Consider the following 14525-nt stretch of genomic DNA (forward strand, 5'->3'; position numbering starts at 1 on the left):
CTGTCTGCCTGCCTGTCTTTGAAAGATGCCTCCAAGCTGCTGCTGTACTACTGGGTCATACAGCCAGCAGCCACTATTACAGGCGGAATCTTTTTCAAGTCAGTTCCTACTTGGGTGATTTTATTTTATTTTATTTTTTGCTCTCCTTCTTTTAACACCTTCCCCAGAAAATCCTACCCATCCTATGGCTTATCTGGGTCAGCAAGGGTCTGATTGCATGCATGGCACTGTCAGACCATAAATCCGCTGCAGCTTTGCCTCTCTATGCAGCCCGTCTGCTTCTGTCAGCATCAGCAAAATGCATAATAGAGAAAATAAGCCAGAAAGGCTAATAATGTTCATCTGAATAAAATAATCTCTTTGGCTGCCTCAGTTTATTTCATTTTAATCAAGGTGCCAGGTGGGAATTTAAGTTAAAAAAAATCCAGCCTCCTCCTCATCACTAGTTCCCTGTCCAACCATCACTAAACATTTTTTTTTTTTTTAAATCAAGCCTGGTTTTTAATCCTTAATAGCATATATTGAATGATGCATTTAGCTCATTTGGAGTTTTGTCTGTCATCACAGATATGTCTATTTTTAAAAGTGGGAAATTACATTTTTCTTAGCTGTATTGATATTTGCCAGCTCTGTGGAGATTGGCAGGTCTGATAGGAATTCTTAGATGGGGCCGGGGCTCTGGAAGCTGCTGAGGCATCTAGGTTCTGGCAGTCTGGGCTCCCTTTGGATTTCTTCCTGTCAACCTCAGCACATAGTACCCAGTGTGGAATGCAGGCCTGATTGTTCCACCTTGTTCCTTAGGGAAAGGACGGTGGAAGATTGAAATCTGCTCTCCCGTTGGTATCTCCCTCACGTTTTCCTGGAGACTTACAGCTGCTTTGTTAATTGCCTGTTGCTGCTGTCTTATCCAGCCATTATTTGCCGAGGGCTGTGCGATTTCAGCAGGCTGTGCTCTTGGCCCTGGCCCAGGGCTGAGTGAGAAGCGTGTTGGAAATTCATGAAAGCTGAGTCCTAGTTTGTTTGGAAATAAAAATAATAATATTTCCTCACATTTGTGTGTTGCTTTCCTGTAGCTGTGGTTCTTTTGTAGTGTCTCAGTTGATCCATACAACAGCCCGAGATGAGCAAGTCAGAGGCCTTGGCCCAGCAGGAGCAACTCACCATGGCAGTGTAGAAGCTCAAGTCTTCCCACTAATGCCACGCTTGATGTTCTGTGTCTCAGAGCCATGGACATAGCAATTACTGATTAAACAGCACCTTAGGCTGGGAGAACTAGTGCAGTTTTACAGTGCGGGAGTTAGATGTACACTGATGTTCATTTTATAGATGGGATATTGAAACCAAGCAGAGATATGGGCAACAAAAGGTAGTATAGAGGCCAAGTTTGTGGAGTTGGCTCTTTTATCTACCCCTGGATATTTCAGAAAAATCTTGTTGAGCATTTGTTGCTAAGTTTGTTGAACATCCATAAATAGTCTAACTTGAGGGAGAAAAACTGGGCTAATGTCTTTGAAATGTATGATTCAGCTGTGCAGGTTTATGTCTTCTAGTGCATTTGTAGTGATAATCCCTTCTGCAGATGCATAGCCGGCTGGTGACTTTCTGAGTCTCCTTTCTCTTGACTTGAGTCATTTCCTTTCCAGTACAGTATGATGTTTTCTTGATCTTCCTGAAAAAATTTTAAGTAAGAAAAATACTTCTGGATATTTTGTCTGCTTTTTAGGGATTAGTGTTTGAGGAGGTTTGCAGCTGTTCAGCACATTCCTAAGGAATGCAGACCCATTTCTTTAAATGCCCAAGTATGACACAACCTGAGGCTCTCAGGCAGGGAAAGCAAAGACACTGTGCAAACAAATGATAGATGGAAAAGATATAAAGACAAATGTCAATCTCCTAACCAAACAGAGTTTCTTTGGCTCCATGGACCCAAATAAAATAAGGCTGCAAAGGTGCTAGAGCAGGAAACCACTCTAGCAGAGGCTTCCTATGCTCCCTATGAAATCACGTCTCATCGACTTGCTTATTTTCCAGCCTGAAGTGTGTTTCATCTTTGTTCATGTTGGCTGGGAAAATTGCCTGTACAGTATATTTGTGTTCCCTCTTCCCACACTCCCACACCTCTCCTGCCTTACCACTGTCCAAAAATAAGTAGGTGAATTAATTCAGACACCTCATTTGAAAGGAGGAATATGTCTGAGAAAGCACAGAAGCTCAGAAGACTCAAAATACTGTATGAAAAGGTACAGTTGTAGAGGAGACAGACAGCAAGTTCTAAAACCTTTTTATTCTTGAAGCCAGGCTCCTTTTTTAAAGTAAAAAGTCTGCACAACTTCCATGCATGAAATAGATTAAAGAACTGTTTTTGGTTTTGGCTTTTTTTTTTTTTTTGCTATTAAGTCTACTTTTAAGAACAAATTTATTAAGAGTACTTATTACAGAGTCAGTCAATGTAAACAGGCTGTTTAAGAACTAAAAACATTGAAATCAGAATTCTGAATAGGAGTTACAGTTTTGTATTAGGTGAAGTATCCAAGTTATTTCTAGTTTTGGTCTGGGTTGTTCACTATTGAGAAAATCCTGATTCACACAGATAAATTGTAATCATGGGTTCCCTTACAGATTATTTAGATGTTCAGATTTAGATGTGGTGATGTGTGCCTGTAATTCTAGCACTTGGAAGGCTGAGGCAGAAGACTTGCTACAAGTTTGAGGCCAGCTTGGCCTTTATAGTGAATTCAAGACCAGCCTGAACTACAAGAGACCCTGTCTCAAAAAACCAACCAGCCAACAAAAATTTTAGATATTTACAGGTTTTTTGTTTTCTTTTTTTGTTTGTTTTGAGACAGGGTCTCACTATGTAGTCCAGGCTAGCCTCAAACTTGTAATGATCCTCCTGCCTCAGGGATTATGGGAATGAATCACCATGCCTGGCCTAAAAATTTTAGATGTTTAAAAAATATTTTTTCCTGAAATTGAATGTCTAACATTGCCTACCAACTTTCCTCATCCTCCTTCATAAATATTAATTGGGTAAGCCCCAGTATGTGTAAAGTTTTCAGCAACTGATAATGAAGCAATGGTGTTAATTCTCAGGAGGCAGCCATGGTCTACCATGCACACAGCATAGGCTCTGAAGCCTTCTGTGACATGTAATGAACTTGACTGCTGTGTGACAAGAAGTTATAGGCTCACCTGTGCACCTTTATTCAAGGAAGCACACGTGGGGTTGGATTAAAAAACAAGCGTGTACAGAGCTCACCCGTTAGTACACCACCAGTAGCACACTGTTGACAAGTTCATCGCTCACAGCGACTCTCTGTGCCAGGGCTTGTGTACAGTGAGTCTCCCCCAGCCTCCTGGGAGACGTTATGGTGATGTCTAATGTGGGGATCCGGGCACCAAACTCTTTTCTTTGGGAGCTGCTCATTTGGATAGACGGTTTGCAGTTGTTTTAATTGAAATGTGGTTCTCTACTAATTTCAGAGTTTCTCAAAATGTAGTTTAAAAGTTCAAACCTAATGAAACCAGTGCTAACCATTCCCTGCTGTAAGGCTAGAAACAAATAAATATGGTAAAAGTACTTGTAGTACCTTAAAATAAGTTCTTGGTTAAATTTATTGGTAATAAGGCATTTTATTTTAAAGTGGTCCCACTTTTGCCTATTTTTTTCCTTCTTTTCTTTTCTAAACTGGGAGATGCTGTGAATGGGACCCAGATCGTCAGGCATGCTTGAGTCCTTGCTCTACCAGCGAGCTACAGGCCAACCCCCATGTATCCTCGTTATTAGCCCATATTTGTTTGCTTATCTTTTCCTTTGAGGGTGCCTGGGGACATATGCCTTGCATCTTTTTCTGTAGCCTTAGGCTGATTTTGCTTTTGCTGGTTGTTTTGCAACTTGCGGCATCTGTTTGTGAGCTAGCTGTCCATCCTTCCACTGAAGTTCTGTCTTCCTTCGTCTCCCACAGTACACTAGGACAACACCACTTCCAAAACCACGAACGCACCTGATGTTATACTGTGTTTATTTAAGACAAACGTTTACACATTTGTGGGCTTAAATTTTAGCATCATCTTTATGTGTAACATACTAGAGACCACCAACTCATATTCTCCCCTTAGAAGCAGATCGAATCTAATTGTAAATATAAGATCTGAGAGCTGTGCTTTTAAAGAGAAGTGTAGTGGCCTGGTACATTTCATGCTTACTGAGGATGTGGGTATCTTGCCAAGAGAAACCACTTGAGGAAATGTAAATTAGATTTTTTTGTAGAACATTACAATTAAAACTGATTTGAAATTAATTTGAAAGTTTCCTTCCAATGGAAACATCAAATAGCATTGAGCATATGTGCTTTAGTATCTCACCATTTTAGATTTAGGATTGTTTTCTGTTTAACTTTTTTTTTCAGATGTTAGAGGCTAATAAGGAAGTGAATTAATTACACATATGTTTCCCTCTTCACTAGTATATTTTTTAATTTCCGTAACAATCTTTTAATTTCCCCACAAAGGTAATGGACATCACGTTGCCACCATGATTGGCTTATAAGTGTTAGTGATTTTGTCTATAGGAATGTCTATAGCAATACCTTTGGCAGGGTGTAGGGCTTGGGGGACAAGTGTAGGACAATTTTACATGGATTGTAATAGTCATGGGCTTGAAGCAGCTTCTTAGATTGGCTAGACATGTAGTGATTTACTGGTCTTAGGTGTTCAAAAGCCCGTGTGCTATGCTGTAATTATTTGCTTATTACAGAATTTAAAAACTCCTCCAAGTTGAACTTCCAGCTTCACAAATCACAGGTGCCTGGACCCCTCCAGTACCAAATGGAGACAATGTAGGCTCAAGAACCAGGCCACTATCAGCTACTTCCTATGTATGATGAGTCTGATTGGAGGGAGAGTGGGGAAAGGGAAAAGGTGCAGGTTGAGATTCTTCTCAGTGGTTAAGAACACTCTCTTTGCAGTTCCATACCTGATTTTGAATCCCAGCATTGCCACCTTTTTGCTGTGTGTCCCAGAGGAAGGTGTTTAACATTTCTTTGGTCCACCTTTCCTCATCTTTCAAATGTGGCTAACAGCACTCATCTCATTGGATAGTTGTGGGGCTTCAGTTAATGGACTTGTGCAAAGGCCCCAGCCATGTGCCATGCACACAGTATCCCTTGATAAATAGTACTGTAATGATTCCTACTTTGTGTCAGTCTTGGAAGAAATCAAAATTCCAGGTGCAGAACTTTCTGCTATTTAAATTAGTACTGTGAATTGAGAAGATAATTCTTTCAGATCACATTGTTTTCATTTAAAATGAGTATCTGAAAGGTTAGCACTTTTGTCTCTCTCAAGCCGTAAATGTTTTAAGAATACATACACTATATTCAGATATGGTTCATGTTCTCAGTTATATGAAATATGAGACTGTTTTAGTCAATGAAATCAAAACTTCTTAGTTGGGTTCCGTAGAACTGATCTTTTCAGTGACTTTTTAAAGGCAGATGTCACCAAACTTGCCTTCATTGATTCTTAAATAGATAAACTTTGGGGGATTAGTCTCTAATGCTCTAGAAATTTTTGTCTCTAGATAAAATCTGTACCTTGTGTTTCTAACCCTAGAGATAAGCCAAATGACCTAATGGCTGAGGAATGGACTTTGGAGTCAGACAACCTGTTCTAGTTAGGCAATGCAGAACTATAATTCTAGGACCTAATTCCCTGTTCCTGTGTGACTCCTTACCAGCTACACACAAATTAAAACTCTTATGAACTTCAGTTTTTTAATCAGTAATAAGGCAATAATGGTAGTTTTTTCATTACAATGAAATGATGATGCTTAAATGTGATAATACATTTAAAGTCTGAGTTCCCAGGACATAGTAGATACTTAGCAAATAATCTTTCTCCTCCTCCTCTTCTTTCCCTCTCTTCTTATTCTTATTTTTTCCTGTTTTCTCCACTAATTTTTAGAAAAGAAAAATATGTAGTAATCAGGCTTTAGGGAAGATATCCTCATTTCTGGTTATGCTTTGATTGCTGTGATTTTTGTGATGTGGACTCTAATTGTAGATGTTGGCCCTGGCTGCTTACCAGTGTTGATTTTATTTTTCTTGCTGTTTCTCTGCAGGAAAGATCAGAATGTTCTCTCTCCAGTCAACTGTTGGAATCTCCTCTTAAACCAGGTGAAACGGGAGAGCAGGGACCACACCACCCTAAGTGATATCTACCTGAATAATATAATTCCTCGATTTGTCCAAGTCAGCGAGGACTCAGGAAGGCTCTTTAAAAAGGTATGTAGATATTGCTCTAGTGAAGCAGTGATAGTCTTTTAAATAAAAGAATAGGTATCTTACTGGCTTTGTGACAGGCTTTCCACTGGCCCTTTTCTACTCATATTCATGAGAAAAGAATATTTGAATGAGCATTCTTTTCTTCCTCTCTGACATGAATTAGTTTTAGCCCTTGGAAAGTAACCATTTGCAAGGTACAACTCTAGGGCTGGTGCCATTATTTATAACCTACAGATTTCAATGACTATTTTGGTGGTTCCTTCAAGTAATTTCCAAAGCTTTCGGGGGATTCAGGGAAATTGAGTATTACGTCTTGTTTTCTTTTTCTAGTTCATTTAGCAAACTCATGTATGTTTATATTTTTGGTTAGGTCTCTTTCTAGGTTATCATCTTGGCCAAGATGGATTCAAGAATGTGGCTATTCTTTGCATGCTGTATCTTTCCTATGGGTCCTTCACTGCTTTCTGAAGCTCAGTTGTTACCACAATTCCTTGGGCGTTGATTGAGCAGTTTGACCAAGGAGAAAATAAAAATAGTTGCAATAATCTTAAGGAATTTCTGCCATTCACCTTTCCTGTTAGTGGTAGAACAAGCCTCTTGGAAAGTCCAGGAACCTCTTTTCTTGCACTCTTAGCCATTTATGGAGCTGTTTATTCATGAGGTTTAGTTACAAATGGTGGCACAAGCCCCACCCATTACACGTAATAAACCATGCCTGACACTCAGTCTCTGACATCCCCAAAAGGCTTTCCAGAAAATGAATAAACTTCCCATAAATTGAAGGGAGAAAGAGGATATATATATATAGAATTCATTGGTTTCTAGTGGCCAGAATCCAATGTTTATATTTGCGGCTGGGAGAGAAAAGACTCACAACTAGGAGTGTCATCAGTGCAGCTGTAACTCTTCATCAGTTTTCTAACCCTTATTGTCATTTTTCTAGATTTTACCAGGTTTGGAATTAGTATTCTGTCCCTTCTGTTTTCACCAGCATGAAAAAAAGAATTGAGTTATAACTCCTAGAATGTACTATGGACTGATTCATGAAGGGGTTTTCCTCGTGTCTCAAGAAATGGAGTACTGAGGGTCCAATCATCTGAGAAAAGAGCACACTGGCTGCCCTGTGGCTGGAGCCACACTTCATTTGGGGATAAGGGTGCTTTATACCGTCTGCATAGTTTCTAGCATCTGCTCTTTCTTGTTATTGATTTGAATTCTTGTGCAACACTTGGTGATGTGTGTATGACTAAAATTAAAATCTATTGAGGCAAAATCTCAACAGTAATTGGTTACCACTTCAGCTTCTCTGTGTGACCTTCATAGCTGCTCAGACTGTCTCAAGCAGGAAACGGATAGGCAAGCAGTTTGTGCCTCTGCATTCTCTGTTCTGAGAAAACACTTTGGCAAGAGATGTTCACCTAGCTTGACTTCACGTAATCTGTCACCTCACTTCTCCTACTCTTAGAAGCTTAGACAGGGTCCATGCTGAGAAAGTCTAGTTTCTCCAGCTCTCAGAGATGTCTGTGGTGAAGGCAGCCAGACATCAAAGCAGGTGCCCAGCCACATTTCACCGGAGGCCTCCAGGTATGATGCACCTGCGAGGCACAGGGCCTGTCACTCCAGAAGGCAAATCTGCCCACAAATGATATTTCAATGGTGGTATTAAGGCTAACCTTCATAAATTGTGCCCTTTTATGCTACAGGTACAAGAGAGACTTTCTTATATAGGAGTGTTTAAGTATTTCACAAGACTCTTCAGATATTTCATTGAAGAAAAGTACACTCAGCTCAGTGCATTTTCACAGTGAACCCAGCCATGTAACCAGTTCCTGGATAAGAAACAAAACATTTTAGTACCTTAGAAGACCTCCCAATGTTGCCTTCTAGCCAGCCCCCTTCTAAGCCTGTAAGGATAACCACTGTTCGGGCTTTTCATAATGGTGGTTAGTTTTGCTTCATTTCATACTTTAAGTAGAATCATACAGTTTATATTCTTTGGGGCCTTGTTTCTCTCACAATGTTACATTTGTGAGTTTATTCATAGTATTGTACATAATTGCAGGTTATAGGACTTTCACTTGATCTTTATAACTTTGTTTCAATTAGATTGTAGTTGATTAGAGAGATACACAGGATTGTTGAGTGGCCAACATTTACTATCCCACAAAGTGAATAATCACTTTCCTCTCTCCCTTGGGATCCCAATATACACAAAGAACTTTAAATAAACAGATTCATTCTGTTTTGGCTGGGTAAAAACAGTTCTGCTTTCTAGTAAAAGGCACAGAAACATTCTCCATACCCCAGTTTTTCAATCTTTTTTGTTTAGAGTTTGTTGTACATGATAAATTAGAATCCCACTGGTTAAGATGTCCTCGTCAGATTGGAGACCTTAGAAATGCTCCTAGCCACCCAGTCATTTTTCTATTGTTGTTTGGTTTGTTTGTTTGTTTATTTATTTTTGTTTTGGTATTTGGTTTTTTGAGACAGAGTCTCCCTATGTAGTCTAGGCTGACCTCAAACTCCTAGCGATCCTCCTGCCTCAGCCTTCTGGGTGCTGGGATTACAGGTGTGTGTCCCTACACCCAGTACCCTATCAGTTATTTGAAGCTTCTTGGGGGCTTGCTTTGTACTATCAAAGCAAAGGCCTTTTCCAAGTGGCCCTTTCTGTTGGGCCTAGCTCTATTAGCTCTGAGACCATGGGCAGTGACTTCTTTGAGTGTCTCAGTTCCCTAAACGTAAAAGAAAAAAGTTTGGGCTCAATGATTTCATGACACTTTCTAGATACAATATAATACAATTCTGTGGTGACCAGCCTACAATAGAGGCTTCTTCTAGTTGCTGTATAAACTTTGTTAAATTTTGTTAGATAAATTGCAGCGCCAAAGATAAGGACAAGCCAGAGTGAGATAAGGGTGTGGAGAGGGCTAGTTTAAGCAATTGAAGATCAGATTTCTTGAGGAATGAAGAATTGTTTCAGATGCTGTTATCTAAAATGATCAGCAACCATGAAATGCCAAACTGTATTCAAGTGTATAAAATAAGTGTATGTTTTCTTGTACCAGTAGGTTTGATTCTAGCAGCAAAAGGAAAATCCATTTCTTTGGAGACAGAGGCTTCAAAAAAGATAGCTTTATTTCTGTCTTGACTGTGGACATCTGTGCTTTATGTTAATTTTAATCTATAAAATTCACTGGTAAAGTTATGAGCGTGATAAGCCAACATTTTTAAATACTTATGTGCCAGGTATTGTATGAAATACTTTATATGCATATGTTCCTTAATCCTTCCAATAATTCTATAAGCTTGTTACTGTTATTATCACTTTTTTGTGAAGGAGGAAGCTGAGGTTGAAGGAGGAAACTGAGGTTGAAGGAGGTTAGGCAAAATTTGGTAGGGCTAGTGTTTCAGTCATCTGGCCTTAGCATTGGAGGTATGCAGGAAAGAGGCTATTCCAGGTTTTCTTACCCTTTTCCATTGAAGCCAGATATTTCACTGAGTTGTAGAATTAACCTAACCTTGTCTTTTGCATTTGACTTCAAAAGGTGTGGCGATGCTAAACACTAACACTGGATTATTCTCTTACCTGGTGTTGGGACAAGCAGCTGGGAGTTGCCTTGAAACAGGGCAGCATGTTTTTCTCCCCAGGGCCAGAATCTCCAGTAAGAGGGAAACAAAGACCCATTAAATGTGAGAACTGGCCAAAAATCTGGCTCACAGCTAATTCAGCTAATTTGGGGTTGTCAGGGTGGCTGCACAATTGGCCCCTCTATGCTCCTGAACTCCCTTAAGGGGTGCTCCCTGCTGGCCCTCTGGTTTGTGGTTGTGCCTGCTGGGACATATTTCACATTTTGCATGAGGCCCTGTTGGAGATTCCTTTAGCTAAATATAACATCTGGAGAAAGTAGCCTCCTGTCCACAGCTTAGAAACAGACCCACTTTGCCTAGGAGTCCAGGGAAAATTGAGCCTGTTCAGTGCTTCTAACATCTCCTTTCGTGTAATGAAAGCTCAGTTTGTCTGACCCCTGTTGGAACCAAGGTTTAGACAAATATTATTACTGCCACCTTCATTCGTTTAATGTGGTGGCTTCAGAAACGGTGACCAAACACTGCCAAGTCTGACTGCCATGTCCATGTTGTCTCTATGAGAGGCGTGTTCTAAAAGAATCTCACTAAGAACAGAAATAATTTTCCCCACTTGATCAGATTAAAGTGAAGTTAACTTGAGTGTGTTCCTTCTCACAAAGGAGGCCAGTCCTTTTCTCTCTTCCCTTTTCACCTTGATGGAACACACTGAAAGGGCCTCTGACTTTGCTTTTTCAACTTACTGTTTCAGCCCTTGACAGCTGCTCACACTTAAGATTGGGAGCGGGTCAGTTCAGACAGGCCAAGGGGTCTCAGCTGCATCCTTGCTTTTGCAGTATTCCACTTTCCTGTATTTCTTCCCTACCTTGAGCTCTGTAAGTTTCTCTGGCAGAAACTCAGGTTAAATTGAGACAGCTAGGTCAGGTTCCCCATAGACCAGTAGTATCAACTTTGCCTGTGCCTGAAAGTTACTTGGAGAATTTTTAAAAATCTTCGTGACCTTGAATAAACAAAGATCACAAGGATATAAAAAGCATGGATCATAAAAGGAAAAAAAAAGGTAAATGAGAAATGAGACATCATCAAGTTGGGAACTTTTGTTATTGAAAGGATATTGTTAAGAAAATGAAAAATGAGCCATAATAGACTACGAAAAAATATTTGCAATGCAGGTGTCTCAGTCCTTTTTGCATTTATGTAACAGAATAGCTGAGACTTGCCTATAAAGAGTGAAGATTTGAATCTTTTAATTTTTCTTTGAGGAAGAGAGGTTTAATTTGGCTCCTGAAGGTTTATTTGTTAACAGTTTTGGAGACAGAGAAGTCCAAGGTCGAGGGGCTCACGTGGAGCTCAGGCCTTGCTGGATCATAACATAGTAGACGGCAAGCATGGACCACAGAGAGAAGGGAAGCACAGAGAGCACAAGTGCACAAGCCAGGCTGATCCTTTCATCACCAGCCCACGTCCAAAATACCTCTGATGCCTTAATCCACTCACTTACTCATCTCATAAAGGTCCCACCTCTCAACACTGTGTCATTTGAGGTTAACTTTACAGCATGAACTTAGGGGCTACATTCAAACCTTAGCAAAATGTATATCTGACAAAGATTTGTATGAGAATGTAGAATAGAGGACTTGTAGAACTCACTATCACTGGGCATAGTGGTGCACGTCTGTAATCCCAGCATTTGGGACGCAGGGGCAGGAGCATCACCATGAGCTTGGGGCCAGCTTTGGCTATATGGTAAGCTCAAGGCCAGCCTGAATTACATAGCAAGACCCTGTCTCAAAATAAATAAATAAATAAAATAAAACTCACTATCCAAATGTTTCAGAATAAGCAAAACATACTAGGTACTTAAGTAATAAAGATATATAAATGACAAATCAGCACATGAAAAAATTTCAGTGTCATTAATTATCAAGGGAGTGTGAGTTAAAGCAATAAGATTTAGATATAGCTCAGTGGCAAAGTGCTTGAGTAAAAGTAATGTGCATGAAGCCCTGGGTTCTATAACCAGCACCAAGAAAAGTGTTTTTTAAAATAATAAGGTGATATACCGCACATTTGCTAGGCAGTTAAATGTAAAAGTCCTCACAATACCAAGTGTTAGCAAGGATGGGCCAGACATGGTGGCATGCACTTATAATCTCAGTTACTCTGGAGTTTGAGGCAGAAGAATCATAAATTCAAGGCTAGCCAGCAATTTACCAAGACCCTGTCTAAAAATAAAATTGAGGCCTGGGGCTATAGCTCTGCACTCCTTGGGTTCAATTTCCAGTACATACACACATGCATGCACGCACACAACGTGCATGCACACGAAATTGTTGATAAGAATGTGAAACAGTATGATCAGTTTGGGAAATGGTTTGTGAGGGTCTTTTTGTTGTTGTTGTTGTTGTTATTGGGGTCTTATGAAGTTAAGTCAGACCTAGCAGTTCTAGGTATTTCTAGGAATTTTCCCAAGAGAAATAAAAGCATGTGTCTATACAAAGACCAATATCTGAATATTCATAACAGCTTTTGTGATAGACTGAAAAATGACTACCCCTCCCAAAAGGTATCCATGTTTTAATCTTGGAACCTCTAGTGCTGCCTTATTCACATAACACTTGCATGTTCTTGTGATGGGCTATTATGCTTGATAAGCCACATGGGCCTAAATGCAATCACAGTGCCCTTTTGAGACAGAGATTACAAATAAAAGAAAAGAAGTCCATTCAACAGGAGCAAAGTTACAGAGAGAAAATGCTATGCCACTGGCTTTGCATTGAGGAAAAAGCCATGCAGCAGGTCTAGGTGCTAGAAAAGGCAAGAGAGCACTGTTCTCAAGAGCCTCCCAAGCAGAGGCAAGCCTGCTGACACCTTGGTTTCAGCCCAGTGAAGTTACTTTTGAAGTTCTGACCTCTGTAAGTATAAGAGAGCAAATATATGTTATTTTAAGCCACCAAGTTTACAGTAATTTGTTACAGCTGCCATAGGAAACTAATACTTCACTCATAATAGCCCAGACTGGAAGCAATCCAAATGTCCATCAACAGATGAATGGAAAAACATATTGTGGTGCATCCATATATACCGCTCAGCAATAAAAAGAGACAAAATGCTGATAGATATAATTATACTGATAAAAAGGAGCCAAATGGAGCCAAAAGAACAAAAATGAGTCCATCCTGTAAGTTACCATTTATACAAAGCTTTAGAAAAGATAAATCTTTAATGACAGAAAATAGATTAGTGATTGCCTTGGACCCGGGGTAGGAGTGAAGGTTGACTGCGAAGGGCTATAAAGGAACTTAAAGGTTTATGGAAAAGTTACGTAATCTTGAGGGTGGTGGTACATTTGTCAGTGCTTATCATACTGTATACTTCAAATGTGTACATTTTGTTTTCTGCAAATTATGCTTCAGTAAAGTTGATTTTAAAATAATAAAAATACTCATGCCAGGAACAGTTGAATCAAAGTCTCAGCCAGAGGGCTTGGGGATTGCTGCACACAGCCAAGAGTGAGAACCGCACTACTAATCCTCTGCTTTCCATGTTGGGCGAGTGAGGAACACAAAGGATGTGCGCACCATCTTCCTGCCCCTCCAGCTGGGCCAGTTTCTCTAGGCAGCCTGGTGTGGTTTCCTGCTTTGTTCCAGGAGGTGACAAAATGTATGTTGGCTTCTTTTACACTGTGGAAGTAGGGAATGCAAGCAGAGTACTGAGGAATATAAGAGGCTCAATTAAGACATTTCTCCAGGACCCGCGGATGTTAAACATGTCCTTTTATCATTGGTGAATCAGTCACAGGAGAATTGCTGTGACCAGGCAGATTTTCTTGGCACCGAGGAAATGGGGCTGGCAGTAAAAGAGGTTAAAGGAGATTTTGAACTAAAGGCAATGTCTGTTGCCTATCTGTTTATTCACTTTGGACTGGAATAGGTTTCCTCTGGAGCCTCTGAGTACAGCTGCTTGGTGGATGTGCAGAGGGAGGTCAGGGATGCTGTAAGGAGCCATGTTTGGTGGTGTTACTGTCACAAACTAGAAGAAAAAAGCTGACCCACAGCACCCATACATGTCTAGCATGTACAGTCAGCCCTCCATATCCACAAGCTCCCCACTATAGATTCAGCCAACTGTAGATAAAAACTGCATCTGTATACTGTATGTATTTAAACTGTTTTCTTACCATTATTTCCTAAACAATGCAGTATAACAACTATTTACATAGCACTTATCTTGCTTTAGGTAGTATAAATAATCTAAAGATGATTAAAGTATACAGGAGGATATACATGGGTTGTGTGCAAATTCCATACCATTTCATATAAGGGCCTTGAGCACCCTTGGATTTTGGTATCCTCAGGGGTTCTGTAAGCAGTTCCCCGTAGACACCAAGGGTGAACTGCACAGTGTGGAGAAAGGTTTCCCAAAGGTTGTATCCCTGTGTTCTGTGCCCTTGTGAAAGGGTTTAACCTGGAGATGCCTGAGAGAGGAGTAGATGAGAAATTTAACCTTTCCATTCTTACCCACCTCCACAACCAGACTCAGTAGCTGTCATTGACTGCATTTTCTCTGCATTATGACACGGTGACCAGCAGCATTATACAGTGCTTTTATAGGTAGTGTTCAGGTTGCCCAGTTTATCTTTTTGATCACAAAAAA

General features: G+C 40.1%; 1 protein-coding gene across 1 annotated transcript in view; it reads left to right on the forward strand.

Annotated features, from left to right (window-relative positions):
* Window positions 1–14525, forward strand: part of Srgap2 (SLIT-ROBO Rho GTPase activating protein 2) — a 249497-nt gene that overhangs the window by 122796 nt on the left and 112176 nt on the right. The window contains exon 4 of the mRNA XM_005375386.2: window positions 6122–6284. Within this exon, the coding sequence (XP_005375443.1) occupies window positions 6122–6284 (163 nt within the window). The remainder of the gene's footprint in view (window positions 1–6121; window positions 6285–14525) is intronic.

The sequence above is a fragment of the Chinchilla lanigera genome, unplaced genomic scaffold, assembly GCF_000276665.1.
Source record: "Chinchilla lanigera isolate Chin_1 unplaced genomic scaffold, ChiLan1.0 scaffold00005, whole genome shotgun sequence".
Taxonomy (NCBI): Eukaryota; Metazoa; Chordata; class Mammalia; order Rodentia; family Chinchillidae; genus Chinchilla; species Chinchilla lanigera.